Raw genomic sequence first — 22034 nt, 5'->3', positions numbered from 1 at the left:
AACAATACAACCCATTCAGTCAAACAGTCACTGTATATCAATCAAACAATCAACCAGCTCTGATCATTCACAGTTTATTTTGGGGTCTAGACTCACATAACGAATTACTTTTAGTTGGAGAGAGGCAGCATCCAGGTCATACAACTCTCCTATAGTAAGAAGGTGAAAGAATCAACATGAAGTCATTACTTTCTATTATTTTATAATATATTCTTATCTACCATTATCCAATACTCAGCATTGATGTATCTACATTGGCAAGAAAAAGTATGTGAACCCTTTGGAATTACCTGGATTTCTGCATAAATTGGTCATCATATTTGATCTGATCTTCATCTTAGTCACAACAAGACAAACACAGTGTGCTTAAACTAATAATACACAAATTATTGTATTTTTCTTGTCTATATTGAATACATCATTTAAACATTCACAGTGTAGTTTGGAAAAAGTATGTGAACCCCTAGGCTGATGACTTTCCCAAAAGCTAATTGGAGTCAGGAGTCAGCGAACCTGGAGTCCATTCAATGAGACGAGATTGGAGATGTTGGTTAGAGCTGCCCTGCCCTATAAAAAACACCCACAAATTTTGAGTTTGCTATTCACAAGAAGCGTTGCTTGATGTGAACCATGCCTCGAACAAAAGAGATCTCAGAAGATTAAGAATTGTTGACTTGAATAAAGCTGGAAAGGGTTGCAAAAGTATCTCTGAAAGCTTTTTATGTTCATCAGTCCATGGTAAGACAAATTGTCTATAAATGGAGAAAGTTCAGCACTGTTGCTACTCTCTCTAGGAGTGGCCGTCTGCAAAGATGACTGCAAAAGCACAGTGCAGAATGCTCAATGAGGTTAAGAAGAATCCTGGAATGTCAGCTATAGACTTACAGAAATCTCTTGAACATGCTAACATCTCTGCTGATGAGTCTACGATATGTAAAACACTAAACAAGAATAGTGTTCATGGGAGGACACCACGGAAGAATCCACTGCTGTCCAAAAAAAACATTGCTGCACGTCTGAAGTTCGGAAAAGAGCACCTAGATGTTCCACAGTGCTTCTGGCAAAATATTCTGTGGACAGATTAAACTAAAGTTGAGTTGTTTGGAAGGAACACACAACACTATGTGTGGAGAAAGAAAGGCACAGCACACCAACATCAAAACCTCATCCCAACTGTAAAGTATGGTGGAGGGAGCATCATGGTTTGGGGCTGCTTTACTGCCTCGGGCCTGGACAGCTTGCTATCATCAACTGAAAAATTAATTCCCAAGTTTATCAAGACATTTTGCAGGAGAATGTAAGGCTATCTATCTGCCAATTGAAGTTCAACAGAAGTTGGGTGATGCAACAGGACAATGGCCCAAAGCACAGAAGTAAATCAACAACAGAATGGCTTCAACAGAAGAAAATGTGCCTTCTGGAGTGGCCCAGTCAAAGTCCTGACCTCAACACGATTTAAATTGCTGTGGCATGACCTCGAGAGCGGTACACACCAGACATCCTAAGAATATTGCTGAACTGAAAAAGTTTTGTAAAGATGAATGGTCCAAAATTACTCCTGACCGTTGTGCAGGTCTGATCCGCAACTACAGAAAACGTTTGGTTGAGATTAGTGCTGCCGAAGGAGGGTCCACCCTACACTGAATGTTTACACGGTGTGTTCAATAAAGACATGAAAACTTATAATTGTTTGTGTGTTATTAGTTTAAGCAGACTGTGTTTGTCTATTTTTGTGACTTAGATGAACACCAATTTATGCAGAAATGCCGGTAATTCCAAAGGCTTCACATACTTTTTCTTGCCACTGTATAGACAACAAAATACAGGTGCATGTCTCCAATCCCACTATCATACCGCAAAGCCTCAGGATCTGATGATCCAGTGCACTGTAGTCCACATCAGGTGTTGTCCTCCTGTTCAGGGAGAGAAATGGTGTCCTGTTGACCTCTGACCCCTGGGTGAGCCTTTGGCCCTGCAAAGCCTGGACTCTCTTACAGGCTATGGTGACCTGTGAGAGACAATCAGAGTTATACCAGCAAATGTCAGCTACATTCAGAGCATGCTTGCTGTCCCCAAATGTGATCCCATGAAAGGACCGGTGGGTCTGGAGAAGGCATTTCAGACTCACATGTTTCTCCAGGACATCAAGGCTTTGTTCCTGAGCTATAGTGGGCAGTGTACAGCAAACCTTTTAGAATAGAGAAGACACAGAGTTTTTAGAAAGTATTATCTTTCACACTGTAAGGCAGAGAGGTGAGAGGGTTCAGTGGAGCATGCTCACCAAGAGGAGGGCGGTAGCTACTCCTTGGTCCCGGTCCAGAATTGGAATGATCAACACTGGGGAGGAGGTGGAGAAGATGGAGAGAAAATTATAGAAAATGAGAGGGTGGAGAGGAGGGACGTATTAGCCTGAAGGACTGTGCACTCTTTTGAACTCTCCTTGAACTCTCTCAAATCGTTTAGAGTAGAGTTGCTGTTGTTCACGCTGCAACCCACACAGATACTGATACTGGGAGGCAGGCAGCTTAGAGTTTAGAGCATTGGACCAGTAACAGAACGCTTGCTAGTTCAAATCCCCAAGCCGATAATGTGAACAAATCTGTAGATGTGCCCTTTAGCAAGGCACTTAACCCTAATTCCTCCAGGGTCACCCTCTCAGAGGGTCTCTCAGGTAGATTTGGAATATGCAAAAAACTCATGTGTGAAATAGGACAATTATAAACACCCACCAAATTATTATGACAAACACACACCTCTTTTGTCCTGCTGCAGTGGTTCTGTTAGTCTCTCTCTCTCTGTTGCTCCTGCAGCTCTGAGGAAGGAAGACCCTCACACTGTACTCTCCTCTGCTGGACAACCACATTCCTGAGAGAGACAAATATTTTATTGATTGGTCACACTTTATTTGGATAGTCCGGATTTTCCATCTATAGATGCCCTACAGATGGTCATACTATCAGAAAACTATCTGTTGATGAGCAACTGCTTGATCATGTTACGGTTAGGTTTAGAATAAGTGTTACGGTAAGGGCTATGGCTAAGGTTTAGGTTTAGGATAAGGGTTAAGGTTAGGATTAGAGCTAGGGCTAGGGTAAGTAGATAGTTCGTTGAAATGTTATTGATAGTCAAATAAAGTATTGCCAATTGATTTAAAGGGTAGGAAGCATGAGTTTTTACTCACCAAAGTAACAACACAAAGTGGTCAAAGACTTAGTAACTTAGTTGTAGTCACGATCTGGTTACCTATAACTACGTTTTTACATATTTATGAACTTATTTCTGGATATCTTCAGAACTACCCACAACGCACTATTTCTCAACGTCATATGGAGAACCGGTGCTACCTAGCTAGTTCCATCTGGCTAACGTTAGCTACTAGCCATGCTAGCATGTAATTACATTCCAAACCAAGTGTTGGCGCTAGTGAGCTACTATGTACATCCACGCAGAAGAAAACATATAAATGAATGCAAAAAACGATCTGCTCTTCTCCTGTGCGTTTGGTAGTAGTAGACGAGCGAGCTAGTAAGTGTTGTAGTTTTTTCCTTTGTCCGTAGCTAGTGCTCGTTTTTATTTCAGACCCAACAGCTTTTTTTAAAGTGCAACCCAACAGGTTTTTTAGAAGCTAAATATTCCAAGTAGGTGTGTTGTTGTTGGGTGCAGTAATACCCACAAGGACATGGTTACGACTCATTTGTGGCCCAAAAACAAGAAGCTAGCTTTGAGGTGGGACTGGTTTGTCCAGTTGAAGCGAGCGTATTGGAGTAAGGGAACCGGGGGCATGTCTACTGTATGTTGTACTTATTTCACCCTAGAGGATTTCGATGGCTATAACCAGTGGAAGACAGGATTCGGTAAGGAGACTCCGACTGAAACCAGGTGCTGCACCAAGCGTGAATGTGAAGCCTCCAACCTGTTTCCTACCGACCTTCCAGGTACATCCCGAGTGTCAGCAGTGATGGAGGTAAACTGGGTAAGTTCATTGTGGTAAACCTCTAATATAGCTTATCTAGCTTGTCAACTTGTGACTGTGTTCCAAAAACATGACACATTGCTGGGATTGAGACATGGGAGCCAGCTTGCCTAGTTAATTAACTTCAGCTAAAGTTATTTTTGACGATGGTCCTTTTGGTCAATGTCATTGCATTGGATTGTCCCCTGAAAGTTGAGCGCCAAAAATTGCCCACCAAATGTGCTCAATATCATTGCATTGCATACCAAAAGTTGTCCGCCAAAAGTTGAGCACCTAAAATGTTCTTCCAATATTGTCTGCCAAATTAGTATACCAAAAGTTGGCTGGCAATCTGGGTCAATTGGTAAACTAGCTAGCTAATTCACTTTTAGCCAGTTAGGTAACAACCAAAGCCATCTAGATAATATAACATATTATTAGAGATATTTCCTATATTATAGAATATTGCTTGTATGTCATAAATGACAGGTAGTCTTTATAAAAAGACACAATGCATTTGGCTGATATATTACATTACAAACAATGTCACTTGAGGGAAAATTAAGACTAAACTATGACTGTCTGAAGTACAGGTCAACTGGGCACCACATCAGCCTATTACCTGAGTTTCCCCTCCTTCTGTAGCTCATGGGGTGGTTCTTCACACCACAAGCATCCTGTCTCTGCATCTAATAGATAGACGTATACACTGTCCTATAAGAGAGAGGGGGGGGGGGGGAGGCAGCCTGTTAATGAGGGGATTAAACACCACATGCACTCCCCTCCATATGTGATTTTGGACAGTAAAGCTAAAAACTCCGGTATTCTCATTCAAGATATAATGTTTCATATTAGACGACAGTAAAGAATGTCAGATTTTGTTTGAAGGTATTTTCATACATATCTGTTGTGAAAGCACTTTCTGTTTCTAGTGCCCCCATTTCAGCAAGTCTACAATTATTTGGACAAATTCACTTATAGTGTATTATGTTTAGTCAAAAGTTTGTATTTAGTCCCATATTCCTAACATTCAATGACTACATCAAGCTTGTGGCTCTACAAACTTGTTGGATGCATTTGTGGTTTGTTTTGGTTGTATTTTTGATTACGTTTTGCCCAATAGGAACTGAATGATGAATAATGTCTTGTGTCATTTTGTAGTCACTTTTATTGTGAGTAAGAATCAAATGTGTTTCTGAACACTTCTACATTCATGTGTATGCTACCATGAGTATGGATAATCACGAATGGGTTGTCAATAATGATGAGTGAGAAAAAGGTTACAGGGGCACAAATATTATACCCCCCCAAAATGCTAACCTACCCTTTAGTGGTAATGGTGAGAGGTTAGCATATCTTGGGGGTATGATATGAAATTATAACCTACCCTGTTAATGGTAATGGTGAGAGGTTAGCATATCTTGGGGGTATGATATAAAATCCTAACCTACCCTGTTAGTGGTAATGGTGAGAGGTTAGCATATCTTGGGGGTATGATATGAAATTATAACCTACCCTGTTAATGGTAATGGTGAGAGGTTAGCATGTCTTGGGGGTATGATATAAAATGCTAACCTACCCTGTTAGTGGTAATGGTGAGAGGTTAGCATATCTTGGGGGTATGATATGAAATGATAACCTACCCTGTAAATGGTAATGGTGAGAGGTTAGCATATCTTGGGGGTATGATATAAAATGCTAACCTACCCTGTTAGTGTTAATGGTGAGAGGTTAGCATGTCTTGGGGGTATGATATAAAATGCTAACCTACCCTTTAGTGGTAATGGTGAGAGGTTAGCATGTCTTGGGGGTATGATATAAAATGCTAACCTACCCTTTAGTGGTAACGGTGAGAGGTTAGCATGTCTTGGGGGTATGATATGAAATGCTAACCTACCCTGTTAGTGTTAATGGTGAGAGGTTAGCATGTCTTGGGGGTATGATATAAAATGCTAACCTACCCTGTTAGTGGTAATGGTGAGAGGTTAGCATGTCTTGGGGGTATGATATAAAATGCTAACCTACCCTGTTAGTGGTAATGGTGAGAGGTTAGCATGTAACATTCTCACTCATCATTATTCACTGTTCATTCTTAATTCTTCTTAATCATGGCATTATCATGATTAATTTAGTGTTCAGAAACATCTCATCTACTCACTTAGAAAGAAAAGGACTCCAGTCATCATTCACCATTCAGTTCCTATTGGGCAAAACATAATCCAAAACAAACAGCAAATGCATCCAACAAGTTTGTAGTCACAAGCTTGATGTAGTCATTGTGGGCAAGGAATATGGGACTAAATACTAAAGTTTTGACTACTTTAATACTCTGTAAGCTATTTTTTCCAAATACTTATGACACTAGGGGGAGTAGATACTGTACATAAAGTGCTTTCCTTTCTAAACAGTGAAACAGATATATGAACATACCCTGAAATAAAGGTGACATTCTGTACTGATGTCTGATATAAACATTTGATCTAAATTCCAAAATGCTGGTGTATAGAGCCAAAATACATATGGAGGGGAGTGTATGTATGCTTTAAGACCAAGCAGGAGAAAATATGGTTGGAATATTAATGACATTTTCTTCATTACTTGGTCAAACATGTACAAGTGGATGGTATTTGGCCTGTTTTGTGTCATTCACTTGGTTTCCTGTTTCTCTGTAAGCTCTACCCAAGGGAGAATACAGTATGTTGGTGAGTAGGATGGAGACAGACTTTAGATATAAATCATGACGGAGACAGTAGAAACACACCACTTCAGAAAGGACAGCCTGGAGAGCCTTTCTGATGGCATCCCGCAGGGAAGAGGAGTCTGTGACTGAGGCCAGTCGGAGCAATTCATCCTGGGAAATAAAGTAAAGGGAAATAATCATTTATATCATGGTGACTTTGATGCAAAGATACACAGAGGAGAAGGGGCAGGAATGGGCTCTGGATGTTACTCACACAGAGCTGCCTCTCCAGTAGCTCATATTCACTGGAGACACATGCACTGTAGAGTACAGCCAGACCGACCGGTGACACATACAACACACTCACTATTACAGCAATCAATGCTAAATATTAGGATATATCTCAAAGGATGTAGCCGGGTCAATTCTCTAACTGTCAAACTGTGACTGGCAACCAAACACTCAGCCTCCAAAAACTGTAAGTCAGAATAGACATTTTTGTCTTTTAACAGAAACTCGTATCCAAAGCGACTTACAGGAGCAATTAGGGTTAAGTGCCTTGCTCAAGGGCACATCGACAGGTTTTTCACCTAGTCGGCTAGGGGATTTTAACCAGAGACCTTTCAGTTACTGACCCAACACTCTTAACCGATAGGCTACCTGCCCCCCAAATGACAGTAAGTTACAGTCATAACCAAAATTATTGGATCGCTTGATAAAGATTAACAAAAAATACTATATAAAATAAATAGTACAGATACTGAACTACACTGAGTGTACAAAACATTAAGAACACATGCTCTTTCCATGACATAGACTGACCAGGTGAATCCAGAGGTGAAGGTTATGATCCCTTATTGATGTCATTTAGTGTAGATGAAGGGGAGGAGACAGGTTAAAAGAGGATTTTTAAGCCTTGAGACAACTGAGACATGGATTGTATATGTGTGCCATTCAGAGGGTGAATGGGCAAGACAAAAAAGTAGCTGCTTTTGAACGGGGTATGGTAGTATGTGCCAGGCGCACCGGTTTGTGTCAAGAACTGCAAAGTTGATAGGCTTTTCACGCTCAACAGTTTCCCATGTGTATCAAAAATGGTCCACCACTCAAACGACATTCAGCCAAGCATTTGAGTCAACATGGGCCAGCATCCCTGTGGAATGCTTTCGAAACACCTTGTAGAGTCCATACCCCCAACCAATTGAGGCTGTTCTATTTTTTTTGTATACTCAGTGTATATTGTAAGCTAAAAAAAATTGAAATTACATAGTATAAAATTAACTCAATTGTATTAGAGAGAAATAATTAAAACATCTAAAAAAGATACGTGCCAAAATCTTTGGCACCCCTAAAGATTCTTATAAATAAATAAACAAAATTGAATCTGCATTAACATTCTTTGTTTTTAAATTAATATCTCTATTGTGGCCTTGTATGGCTTCCTGTTTCACTGGGGTACAAAAACGAGATAAAGCATATAAATTCATTTGTCATCCATCACCAAGGGGAAAAGTAAAGAACTCACAAATTAAGAGAAATTTTTGTTGACTTTTATAAATCAGGCAATGGGTACAAAAAAACAACTGATAAACCAAATACTGATTACCACTATTAGGGCACAAATTACAAATGTAGGATCTTAATTTGAGCCAGTTTGCTACAGCAGGAAAATTATCCTGCATCAACAGGAAATGTAAATTATTATGTTGATTTTTAATTAATGGACATTTTTTGTAGGGGTTGATACATTTTTCGTTACGGCAAATCAAGTCTTTTTAAACCTTGAATACACTACATTTTGCATTTCCTGTTGCACAGGAAAATTCTCCGCACAACAGAGTGATCAAATTAAGAAATTTAAAACCACTACAACAGTGGTACATTTGCCTGGGGGAATGTGACGGAAGATGGAGGAAACTGAGGTTTTGTTTGAAACTGCTAGTGACCCATGAAGCTAATAGTACAGAAAGTGAGAATGAGTGGGACCCATTGGCGAAGAAAAGAGAAACAAGAGAACTAAAGCTATGTTGGAAAATAGGAAACCACTAGACCCGTTTTTAGTCGGAGTCAGGGTTTTGGATCAATGCTACTTAGGAAATCCGTTTATCGTCTCCAGGAAAATCTGGAATGTGTTGGAGGAAAGTATGGAGTCAGTGAGAGTCACAAGAAGTGTTCTTATTTAGATTTTTGGTGTGTCTGCGGAGCAGAAGAAGTGTGTTTTAAGACTCAAAAAGATATCGGAGTGGAATGTTTCCTGTATAAATTTTTTTTGTAGCAGTGCGCCTATCAAGGGTGTTATTTCTGGGGTGGTGCAAGAAGTAAAGGCTGAGGATGTACCTGAAGACATTGATGGAGTGGTTGGTGCACGTCGACTGGCCGGTTGGTGGACGGAGAAAATAAATTCACTTCATCCATGCTACTGTTCTTTGATGAAGAGTCTCTTTCTTCTCACATAAAGTTAGATTCATGAGATATCAAATCACATTTTATTGGTCACATACACATGGTTAGCAGATGTTATTGTGAGTGTAGCAAAATGCTTATAAAATGCTCTTACCCTGTAAGGTCCTTCAGTGTCATAAATGTAAACGATTTGGTCATGTGTCAAGGGAAGAATATTGTATGCCAGATGAAGGGAAATGCTGCAACTGTGGAGGTGAACATGTGCCTAAATTCCTGGGGTGTCTTGTTAGGGTGAGTTAAAATGAGGTGGCGAGGGTAAGGAGTGTCCAGTGTGTCTCCTATCTGGAGGCGGTGAGAAGATTGGAAGGAACGAGTGGCGGGGAAGAAGCAATGGTAGTAGAGCCTCCAAGACCAGTGAACCGAGGGATAATGAAATGCTACATGTTAAAAAAGTGAACTTTGTATTATTTATTGCAGTGTTCATAATCTGTACAGCACAAGTGGAGAAGAAGTGGAAGTAAATAGGAATCATTGTGAATGCAACTGAACCTTTTTTGGGGTCTTCAGGATTTCATAGCCGAGGCCTTGGAAGAAATCGTGTCAAAATCTAATTTATTGGTCACATACACGTGTTTAGCAGATGTTATTGCGGGTGTAGCGAAATGCTTGTGCTTCTAGCTCCGACAATGCAGTAACATCTAACAACTAATATCTAACAGTTTCACAACATATACCCAAAATACACGTAAATCTAAGTAAGGAATGGATTAAGAATATATACACATATATGTCAGAGTGGCATTGAACTAAGATACAGTGGCATAGTATAGAATACGTATGAGATGAGTAATGCAAGATACGGAGACATTATTAAAGTGGCTCGTGTTTCATTTCCTTAAAGTGGCCAGTGATTCCTAATCTATGTCTATAGGCAGCAGCCTCTGATGTGCTGGAGATGTCTGTTTAACAGTCAGTGGTGTAGTTGTCACGGCTTCTAGGAGTAGTGGGTGGAGAAGTCAGGCGCAGAGAGCAGAGGTAGTTCAATCGTGATCTTTTAATCCAGAACAACAAGTAACGGTAACGCCAAACACTAAGGCGCATCACTTAAACCAGCCCAAAAGCAGGACCAAACAGTACAGAGAAAATAGTCCACGAGAATACACACCACATGAACAGAAAAACAAGCCCGCACAAAAGCAGGCGGGCATACCTGGTTTAAATAGCCCAAATCAAAACGCAAACAAGAAACAGGTGTAACACATCAGACAAAACTAACTGAAACAGAAAAGGGGATCGGTGGCAGCTAGTAGACCGGCGATGACGACCGCCGAGAGCCGCCCGAACAGGAAGAGGAACCACCTTCGGCGGGATTCGTGACAGTAGTATAGAATACAATAGAGTATATACATATGAAATGGGGGATGCAATATGTAAACACAATTTAAAAGTGACCAAGATACCGTAGAATAGTGTAGAGTGCAGTTTATGCATATGAGATGAGTAATGCTAGATACGGAACAGTATTATAGTGGCTAGTGATCCTTTTCTAAAAGTGTCTAGTGATTCCTAATCTATATCTATAGGCAGCCGCCTCTGATGTACTAGTGATGGCTGTTTAGCAGTCTGACGGCCTTGAGATAGAAGCTGTTTTTCAGACTCTCGATCCCAGCTTTGATGCACCTGTACTGACCTTGCCTTCTGGATGATAGAGGGGTGAACAGGCAGTGGCTCGGGTGGTTGATGTCCTTGATGATCTTTTTGGCCTTCCTATGGCATCGGGTGGTGTCTGTGTGGGTGGACCATTTCAGGATGTCGTTGATGTGTACGCCGAGGAACTTGAAGATTTCCACCTTCTCCACTGCAGTCCCATCGATGTGGATAGTGGGGTGCCCCCTCTGCTGTTTCCTGAAGTCCATGATCATCTCCTTAGTTTTGTTGACGTTGAGTGAGAGGTTATTGTCCTGGCACCACACTCCCAGAGCCCTCACCTCCTCCCTGTAGGCTGTCTCATCGTAGTTGGTAATCAAGCCTTTTACTGTTGTGTCGTCTGCAAAATTGATGATTGAGTTGGAGGCGTGCTTGGCCATGCACTCATGGGTGAACAGGGAGTACAGGAGGGGGCTGAGCACGTACCCTTGTGGGGCCCCAGTGTTGATGATCAGCGAAGAGGAGGTGTTGTTCCCTACCTTTACCACCTGGGGGCGACCCGTCAGGAAGTCCAGGACCCAATTGCACAGGGCAGGGTTCAGACCCAGGGACTCGAGCTTAATGATGAGCTTGGAGCGTACTATGTTGTTGAATGCTGAGCTATAGTCAATGAACAGCACTCTTACATAGGTATGCCTCTTGTCCAGATGGGATAGGGCAATGTGCAGTGTGGTGGCGATTGCATCGTCTGTGGATCTATTGGGGCGGTAAGCAAATTGAAGTGGGTCTAGGGTGGCAGGTAAGATAGAGGTGATATGATCCATGTCTCTCAAAGCACTTCATGATGGCAGAAGTGAGTGCTACGTAATTTAGTTAAATTACCTTTGCTTTTTTGGTATAGGGACAATGGTGGCCATCTTGAAGCATATGGGGACAACAGACTGGGATAGGGAGAGATTGAATATATTTGTAATCACACCAGCCAGCTGCTCTGCGAATGTACCTCCAGCACCGGCCCCTGAGCCTTTATATTGACTTTATTGAGAACAACCAACAAATGCAGTCACCAGAGCGGTATCCTACGAAGCAAGCTAGATCTACTCAGGGTTAGCTTCTATTCCATTTGAGGCTTTATTCGTACTATGACGGTGTATATTGCTAGTCCGCTAACACTAGCAGGCTTGTAACTGCGTGTGCATGTCGCACATGGCTAGTTGAATGCCAAACTCTTCATTGAGACAATGCTGAAGCATTAATTCATGGGCTAGTCAGTGCCACATTTGTGCCGAATTCAAAATGAAAGACAAGTTTTATCTTGCAAATTCAGTAGGCTATGGTGTGAAAGAGGCTTTTAGAAGTGCCGTCTTTATTTTATTACTCATCCTTAATGCCGTCTTTATTTTATTACTCATCGTTAATGCCGTCTTTATTTTATTACTCATCATTAATGCCGTCTTTATTTTATTACTCATCGTTAATGCCGTCTTTATTTTATTACTCATCATTAATGCCGTCTTTATTTTATTACTCATCATTAATGCCGTCTTTATTTTATTAGTCATCGTTAATGCCGTCTTTATTTTATTACTCATCATTAATGCCGTCTTTATTTTATTACTCATCATTAATGCCGTCTTTATTTTATTACTCATCATTAATGCCGTCTTTATTTTATTACTCATCATTAATGCCGTCTTTATTTTATTACTCATCGTTAATGCCGTCTTTATTTTATTACTCATCATTAATGCCGTCTTTATTTTATTACTCATCATTAATGCCGTCTTTATTTTATTACTCATCATTAATGCCGTCTTTATTTTATTACTCATCATTAATGCCGTCTTTATTTTATTACTCATCATTAATGGCGTCTTTATTTTATTACTCATCATTAATGCCGTCTTTATTTTATTACTCATCATTAATGCCATCTTTATTTTATTACTCATCATTAATGCCGTCTTTATTTTATTACTCATCATTAATGCCGTCTTTATTTTATTACTCATCATTAATGCCGTCTTTATTTTATTACTCATCATTAATGCCGTCTTTATTTTATTACTCATCATTAATGCCGTCTTTATTTTATTACTCATCATTAATGCCGTCTTTATTTTATTACTCATCATTAATGCCGTCTTTATTTTATTACTCATCATTAATGCCATCTTTAGTTTTCTTTCATGTGCTTATCAATGCTCAAGCACCTTTTTTCCCCAGGCCTATCGCTAGGTTATCTTTATTATGTTATACAAAAGTGTTACATTATTTGAAGTTTAAAATGCATTCTGTCATGACTAAATGTGTAATGTGATATATTTTAACATTACTATTTTTTTACACACAAAAAACATTTGGTTAATAAAATATTTAATCAATAGTCTTCCTCAAATATTTGTTTTATTTACTTATCTAGGCAAGTCAGATAAGAACAAATTCTTATTTACAATGACAGCCTAGGAACAGTGGGTTTACTGCCTCAGGGGCAGAACAACAGATTTTTACCTTGTCATCTTGGGGAGTCGATCCACCAACCTTTTGGTTACTGGCCCAACGCTCTAACCACTAGGCTACCTGCCTAGTCAGAGGGTGAATGATGATGCAATCTTTGCAGGAGGGAGGGAATCTGATTTCATTGGTCCTCGGCTCAGGTGAGCCACTTTCGTAACACTGGTTCCGAGTTGAACTCAGAGTTGACCAAAATTACCTTGCTAATTCCTTAAACCTGCTTCATAGGACACTCCTCTGGAGTTTGCTAAATGGCGCTGGCACTTGGATTAGAACCGGGTGCTATGGTCAGATGAGACAAAAATAAAGCTCTTTGGCCACACACACCAGTGGTGGGTTTGAAAGAAGGATGCATATAAGAAAATGATCTCATATCTACTGTACAATATGGTGGTGGATCCTTGATATTATGGGGCTGTTTTTCTCTTGTTAAGGTTAACGGCATCATGAACTCAAGGTACCAAGTACCAGGACATTTTAGTCAAAAACCTGGTTGCCTCTATCAGGAGGCTGAAACTTGGTCACGAGTGGATTTTCTAGCAAGACAATGACCTCAAGCACACATCAAAATTCACCATGGAACCACAAAATCAACATGCAATAGCCATCTCAGTCTCCAGACTTGAACCCTGTTGAAAACCTGTGATTTGAATTGCAGGGGGCAGTCTGTAAGCGCAGAATGAAGCATATCAAGGATCTGGAAAGACTGTATGTATGAATGGTCTAAGATCCCTCCCAATGTGTTCTTCAATCTCATAAAACATTATGGAAAAAGGCTAAGTGCCGCTATCCTCCCAAGGGGAGGATGCACAAAGTATTGAAAACAGGGGAGCCAATAATTTTGACATCTTTTTTAGATTTTATTTTTTTACTTTTCTATTAGTATAATATAATTTTGTTTGAGCATACCATATAGCTCAGTATTTGTATTATTTGTCTTTTTTGCTAACTTTATGCCAATCATGTCACGCCCTGACCTTAGTTGGGTGATTATACGTTTTTGTATGTTTATGGGGTTGTTACCAGTCTAGGGGTTTTGTATGTCTATGGTTGCCTAGATTGGTTCTCAATTAGAGGCAGCTGTTTATCGTTGTCTCTGATTGGGAACCATATTTAGGCAGCCATATTCATGGGTATTTCATGGGTGATTATCTATGTCTAATGGATGTTGCATGTTTTGCACTCAGTGTTGATAGCGGTCACGGTCGGTTTGTTATTTTGTTTGTTTCGTGTACTTCGTGTTATTTCATCTTACATTAAAAGTATGTATTCACATCACGCTGCGCTTTGGTCTCCTCACTACGACAAGTGTGACAAATAATTTCTGTTGTGGCTGTATTTTCCTTTTCATTGCATTATCAAAGAACGTGGCTTTATCCGTGCCTTCATAATTTTGCACAATTAAAATGGAAGCTGGTTTTAATATTGTTTTATAGCTGTGTTTTTAGTAATATCAACAACACTTTAATGTTCACACGCATGGGGAATGCACCTGGAGAGGGTCCCTGTTTTATAATGCATGATCATTTATTGAAGTTCATAAACTTGGACTTTTATCAGCTCTCTGGGACAGAAGAATATGGAACACCAAGAATGATTAACATTTATAGTTAAGTGATAATTCATTTCAATCTTCCACACATACACACACACCACAGGAGGCTGCTGAGGGGAGGAAGGCTCATAATAATGTCTGGAATGGAGTGAATGGAATGGTAGCAAACACATGGAAACTATGTTTTTGATGTGTTCGATACCATTCCATTAATTCCGTTCGAGCCATTACTATGAGCCCGTCCTCCCCAATTAAGGTGCAACCTTGGTGGTACAAACATACTTGCCACACAGGAAACCTTCACTTGCCTTAGACTAAATTACAAACAGGTCTGGAGAAACAACTTCATCATACACAGTGATCATCCTTAATCCCAGAAACCAGAGTAGGGTTGCAAATGGAGGGTATATTACTGGAAAGTAATGTGTGTGTCTCCTCCACAAATCGACAGATAGCTAACAACTCTAATAATAATGAAGATCCAGGAGGCAGGAATACCATTTGGGTTCTTTAGTAAGGATGATAGTAAAACTGCAATACAAAAAAGAGAAAATATGTATCACAACATGTTCTGCATCCATTCACATCAAGCAAACACAAAGGCATACAAATAATGATTTAGAAATACACCAATGAATAGCATGAATCCGTGAACTTACCATCCCGAGCTAACAGGAATAGGGCCTAGCTTAGCTAGCAAGGATAAAATGACTTACAGAAAGAATGACAATTCTAATGACAGGAACATATGCATAAAATGACTGAAACCCAGTACACACAACTATGTATACATACAATGTAATTAAAATAATACAATCTCGTAACATACTAAGCACTGAAATTAGCCAGATACATACAAAGACAAGAAGCTAGCAACATTTCATCACGGAATAGGAGCTAGCATGCTAACACACAATGTTAAGTGGTTATCGTCACAGGTGTGTATATCCCCCCGCAAGAGGATACCAAGACGGCCATCAAGGAACTTCACTGGACTTTATGCAAACTGGAAACCATCTATCCTGAGGCTGCATTTATTGTAGCTGGAGATTTTAACAAAGCTAATCTAAGAACAAGGCTACCTAAATTTTATCAGCATATCAATTTCAGTACACGAGCGAGTAACACACTCGAACACTGCTACTCTAACTTCTGTGATGCATACAAGGCCCTCCCATACCATCCTTTTGGCAAATCTGACCATGACTCCATCTTGTTGCTCCACTCCTATAGGCAGAAACTAAAACAGGAAGCACCCATGCTTAGGTCTGTCCAACGCTGGTCTGACCAATCAGATTCCACGCTTCAAGATTGCTTAAATCACGTGGACTGGGATATGTTCTGGGTAGCATCAGACAACAGCATTGACATATTCGCTGACTCGGTGAGAGAGTGTATATGGAAGTGTATAGGAGATGTTGTACCCACTGTGGCTATTCAAACCTTCCCTAACCAGAAACCGTGGATTGATGGGCGCATTCGCGCAAAACTGAAAGCACGTACCATCGCATTTAATCATGGCAAGGTAACTGGAAACATGACCGGAAACATGACCGAATACAAACAGTGTAGCTATTCCCTCCGCAAGGCAATCAAACAAGCTAAGCGTCAGTATAGAGACAAAGTAGAGTCGCAATTCAATGGCTCAGACACGAGAGGTATGTGGCAGGGTCTACAGTCAATCACGGACTACAAAAGGAAAACCAGCCCCATCGCGGACAACGATGTCTTGCTCCCAGACAAACTAAACAACTTCTTTGCTCGCTTTGAGGACAACACAGTGCCACTGACTACTGCCCGCTACCAAAACCTGCGGGCTCTCCTTCACTGCAGCTAACGTGAGTAAAACATTTAAACGTGTTAAACCTCGCAAGGCTGCCGGCCCAGACGGCATCCCCAGCCGCGTCCTCAGAGCATGCGCAGACCAGCTGGCTGGTGTGTTTACGGACATATTCTATCAATCCTTATCGCAGTCTGCTGTTCCCACATGCTTCAAGAGGGCCACCATTGTTCCTGTTCCCAAGAAAGCTAAGGTAACTGAGATAAATGACTATCGCCCCGTAGCACTCACTTCCGTCATCATGAAGTGCTTTGAGAGACTAGTCAAGGACCATATCACCTCCACCCTACCTGACACCCTAGACCCACTCCAATTTGCATACCACCCCAATAGGTCCACAGACGACGCAATCGCAATCACACTGCACACTGCCCTAACCCATCTGGACAAGAGGAATACCTATGTAAGAATGCTGTTCATCGACTACAGCATTTAACACCATAGTACCCTCCAAACTCGTCATTAAGCTCAAGACCCTGGGTCTCGACCCCGCCCTGTGTAACTGGATCCTGGACTTCCTGATGGGCCGCTCCCAGGTGGTGAGGGTACGAAACAACATCTCTACCCCGCTGATCCTCAACACTGGGGCCCCACAAGGGTGCGTTCTCAGCCCTCTCCTGTACTCCCTGTTCACCCATGACTGCATGGCCATGCACGCCTCCAACTCAATCATCAAGTTTGCAGACGAAGGGCCTCCCGGGTGGCGCAGTGGTTAAGGGCGCTGTACGCAGCGCCAGCTGTGCCATCAGAGTCCTGGGTTCGCGCCCAGGCTCTGTCGTAACCGGCCGCGACCGGGAGGTCCGTGGGGCGACGCACAATTGGCCTAGCGTCGCCCGGGTTAGGGAGGGCTTGGTCTGTAGGGGTGTCCTTGTCTCATCGCGCACCAGCGACTCCTGTGGCGGGCTGGGCGCAGTGTACGCTAGCCAAGGTGGCCAGGTGCACGGTGTTTCCTCCGGCGCATTGGTGCGGCTGGCTTCCGGGTTGGATGTGCGCTGTGTTAAAGAAGCAGCGGCTTGGTTGGTTGTGTATCGGAGGACGCATGACTTTCAACCTTCGTCTCTCCCGAGCCCGTACGGGAGTTGTAGCGATGAGACAAGATAGTAGCTACTACAACAATTGGATACTACGAAATTGGGGAGAAAAAGGGGTAAAATTCAAACAAAAAAAAAAAAAAAGTTTGCAGACGACTCTACAGTGGTAGGTTTGATTACCAACAACGACGAGATGGCCTTCAGGGAGGAGGTGAGGGCCCTCGGAGTGTGGTGCCAGGAAAACAACCTCACACTCAATGTCAACAAAACAAAGGAGATGATCATGGACTGCAGGAAACAGCAGAGGGAGCAACCCCCTATCCACATTGACAGGACAGTAGTGGAGAAGGTGGAAAGTTTTAAGTTCCTCGGCGTACACATCACTGACAAACTGAAATGGTCCTCCCACACAGACTGCATGGTGAAGAAGGCGCAGCAGTGCCTCTTTAACCTCAGAAGGCTGAAGAAACTCTGGCTTGTCACCAAAAACATTCACCAACTTCTACAGATGCAGAATCGAGAGCATCCTGTCAGGCTGTATCACCGCCTGGTACGGCAACTGCTTCCTCCCACAACCGTAAGGCTCTCCAGAGGGTAGTGAGGTCTGCACAATGCATCACCGGGGGCAAACTACCTGCCCTCCAGGACACCTACACCACCCGATGTCACAGGAAGGCCAAAAAGATCATCAAGGACAACAACCACCCGAGCCACTGCCTATTCACCCCGCTATCATCCAGAAGGTGAGGTCAGAACAGGTGCATCAAAGCAGGGACCGAGAGACTGAAAAACAGCTTCTATCTCAAGGCCATCAGACTGTTAAACAGCCACCACTAGCACAGAGAGGCGGCAGCCTACCTACAGACTTGATATCATTGGCCACTTTAATAAATGGAACACTAGTCACTTTATTAATGCCACTTTAAGAATGTTTACATATCACATTACTCATCTCATATGTATATACTGTATACTGTATCATTCACTATCTATTCTTTACTATCTATTGCATCTTAGCCACTCTGTCACTGCTCATCCATATATTTAATACTTACATTGTAATATATTCTCATCCCATTCCTTTACTAGATTGTCTAGAAGGTCTAGAAGCATAAGCATTTCGCTACACTCGCAATAATGCCTACTAACCATGTGTATGTGACCAATACAATTTTAATTTTTTTTTATAATGTATATGGCGATTTGTTAGCTCAATTCGCTTAGCACATTTGCGAACTTAAAAGCTTTAACAAAGATGTGAATACATGAAGCTGACAGAAATCACAGTTTGTATTAAGGAGTGCATGTGCTAAACACTTGAAATCAACATGTACCAACTTACAGACATATCTTTCCAAGGCCAAAACAGGAGCAGATGGGAAATCTAAATAAGAACGATCTAAATGAAAATATCACTTCATTTTTTTTAACCAATAGAAAATGAACTCAACAATACAGTGTGAAAATAAGCACATTAATACATCAAATATATATAACTAACCCGTATGTGATTAAATCTTTCACTAGATGGCAACTTCAACTTGTCTTGAACTGCTGTTCCACCATGACAAAGATTATTTTAAAATAATAGAAGGAGAAAGATGTAAAACAGTGGTCACCAACCGGTCAATCCGGATCTCCAAGACAAGTCTAGTCTATCACCTAACATTTCTGTAAAAAAAAACAGCGATAAAGCCTTGCGTTCCTATTTTGTTTTATTCATTTCACGCGGTTGGTGGTACTGTAGGTGCACTTGATTCAGCATGTAATGCAACAAAGTATCTATTACCGGTGTGATCATATACCTATTTTTTTCACTCAATATTTCTTTGTTGTAAATGTTTTGGCGCCAAACTGGTGGTAGTTGTGAAAAAGTCTATATTTGACAAAGTTAATTGAAAATAAGTTAATTTAAATTAATGCCATTGTTAATTAGATGCTATTTTCATTAATTAGGTTATTTTCTTTTGAACCATATGGTCAATTCAGTAGAATTATGGACACATAAATACTATATATGAATACACTTTTTAAAAGTTATTCAAGTATACATTTCCAAAGTTACCATAGATTACCTGTTAATTACCTAAATGAATGAAGATTCCAGTAACTTTAGTAAATGACCGGTAGCTTTGCAACCCTAAACCAGAGTGAGTTAAGGCACAGTGCACTATTCAGACCCCTTGACTTTGTCCACATTTTGTTATGTTACATCCTTATTCTAAAATGGATTAAGTTAAAGCATTTCCTCATCAATCTACACACAATACCCCATAATGACAAAGCAAAAACATTATTTACATAAGTATTCAGACCCTTTACTATGAGACTCGAAATTGAGCTCAGGTGCATCCTGTTTCTACAACTTTATTGGAGCCCACCTGTGTTAAATTCAATTGATTGGACATGATTTGAAAAGGCACACACCTGTCTATATAAGGTCCCACAGTTGAAATTGCATGTCAGAGCAAAAACCAAGCCATGAGGTCAAAGGAATTGTCCGTAGAGCTCCAAGACAGGATTGTGTCGAGGCACCGATCTGGGAAAGGGTACCAAAAAATGTCTGCAGCATTGAAGGTCCCCAAGAACACAGTGGCCTGTATCATTCTTAAATGGAAGAAGTTTGGGACCACCCAGACTCTTCCTAGAGCTACCCCAGTAGGGTGGGTGTGTGGAGGGAGGGAGGATGTGGAGCGGAGCACCCATTGCATCTGGAGTCATGTGTCTGCTGGGTGAATTGATCTATGCTAAAGGTCACAGTAACCTTACAGAGAATATAAGCACTGAGTGATCACATCACCTGGAAAGAATAGGATTCCACCTACACTATATGGCAGGCCTCTCTGCTTTACAATACAGTCCTGCTTCAACTCCTGAGCTGCCTCATCTGAGGTAATTGACGTCTGACTTTCGACCTGTGGCTACGGCAGGCCAGTCTGGAGGTTACCTCTGTCCGAGTTTGAGCAGAATTGAAGTCTCTCATAGGTAGCATAAACACTATCATTGCTGGAAAACAAATTTCAAATCATTCATAAAAGAGGTAGAGTGAACAAAAAAAACTCCATTCATCTCAACGCATTCAAATCAAAGCCTAATCATATTTATTGACTGCTGCTTCTAGAGACTGAGTTGGATGGTAGAGGTGTCGGATTAAACAATTTTAACACAAGACCATGCGGTGACAGAGAGGGATCCCATTTGTTAAAAAAGACTAAGTTAGGATGAGAGAGAAAGAGAGAGAGGGAGCCTGTTGGCCTGGGGGTAGGTTTATGACAGTCATAAATACCTCTTTCCCCCTTTTTCCTCTCTCTACCCTACTGATGTTACATTTGCAAACCCCTTGGTTAACATAGATATTCTGGGAACATCAGAAGGTGGGGGGAAATGAACTATATTCTGGTAATCCGACCAATTGAACATATGCGGTGGTACTTAATGAATATGATGTCAGTTCGGGTTGTCATCTGAGACATTCTCATCAATTATAAGATGGCATAAACTCTACAGTGAAAAGTCGACACATCAGAGTTATCGGATTCACATGGAATTGTTGTTCAATTTAAATGTTTGAATATGAAATTATTTGTGATGGGATGAAATGTGATTTTAGCTTCTAAAATGTGAGATTTGGGTTTTCATAAGATAGGGCTCTGCTCAATCAGTGGCCCGCCCCTGTGAAGGGACATGGGCTATAAAACTTTTTAAACACGCCCTCCTCTCCCTTCCTATATGAAGCCTTGACAACAATATAAGCTCCTGTTCCGAGGATGTGAGGACGAATGCTTCAGATAATAACTACAGAACGAAGCCAACATCAGCGTGAGCTTTGGATGCGAATGGTATGAACTTTGAACTCTTATTCACTACAGTGATACCTCCTAGCCGTTGAGTTAGCAACAGCAGCTGCAAACGAGGGTTAGGAAGGAACAGACAGAGTATCCCGTCTATCACACAACGACGTTACTACAACGTATTCAATTGACCACCAGAGACATTCTTCAAAGTACAAAGGACTCGGTTTGGCAACACGGCCTTCCATCTACCACCAACCTACCGAAGCGCAGCTCAGAGTAAATATTTATTGCATTTTCCTTTTCCAAATGGGCGGTAATTTGGAATGCATAAGATACTATATTTACGATAGCACAGCTTCGCCCTTTGTTCCTCAGTCTTCCCGCTCTTTCACTCAAACCCAGACACTGTTATTTTGTGTAACAAGCTGTCATATCTGTTCTGCCCGCTAGGAACGTTTTCCTTTATGACGTAATTTGTAGTCAAGTTATGATTAATTATGTGTATGTGTAATTCTGTGTGATTAGTTAGGTATTCACTAAATAAATAATTAAACCCAATTTTGTATTGCTGATTCAACTTGTTAGCCAGGGTTCGTGAAGATAACCAAGAATTTACAA

At 41.1% G+C, this 22034-nt stretch overlaps 1 protein-coding gene across 1 annotated transcript in view; it reads right to left on the bottom strand.

The window, feature by feature from the left end:
* LOC139418360 (cGMP-dependent 3',5'-cyclic phosphodiesterase-like) overlaps positions 1–22034 on the bottom strand; it is a 55559-nt gene that overhangs the window by 11962 nt on the left and 21563 nt on the right. The window contains 8 exon segments of the mRNA XM_071167752.1: positions 97–149; positions 1855–2008; positions 2129–2188; positions 2282–2337; positions 2754–2793; positions 2796–2865; positions 4575–4666; positions 6714–6803. Coding sequence (XP_071023853.1) covers positions 97–149; positions 1855–2008; positions 2129–2188; positions 2282–2337; positions 2754–2793; positions 2796–2865; positions 4575–4666; positions 6714–6803 — 615 coding nt within the window.

The sequence above is a fragment of the Oncorhynchus clarkii genome, chromosome 10, assembly GCF_045791955.1.
Source record: "Oncorhynchus clarkii lewisi isolate Uvic-CL-2024 chromosome 10, UVic_Ocla_1.0, whole genome shotgun sequence".
Classification (NCBI taxonomy): domain Eukaryota; kingdom Metazoa; phylum Chordata; class Actinopteri; order Salmoniformes; family Salmonidae; genus Oncorhynchus; species Oncorhynchus clarkii.
Note: the sequence above shows the minus strand (reverse complement) of the source record. Positions and strands in the feature narration are given on the sequence as shown.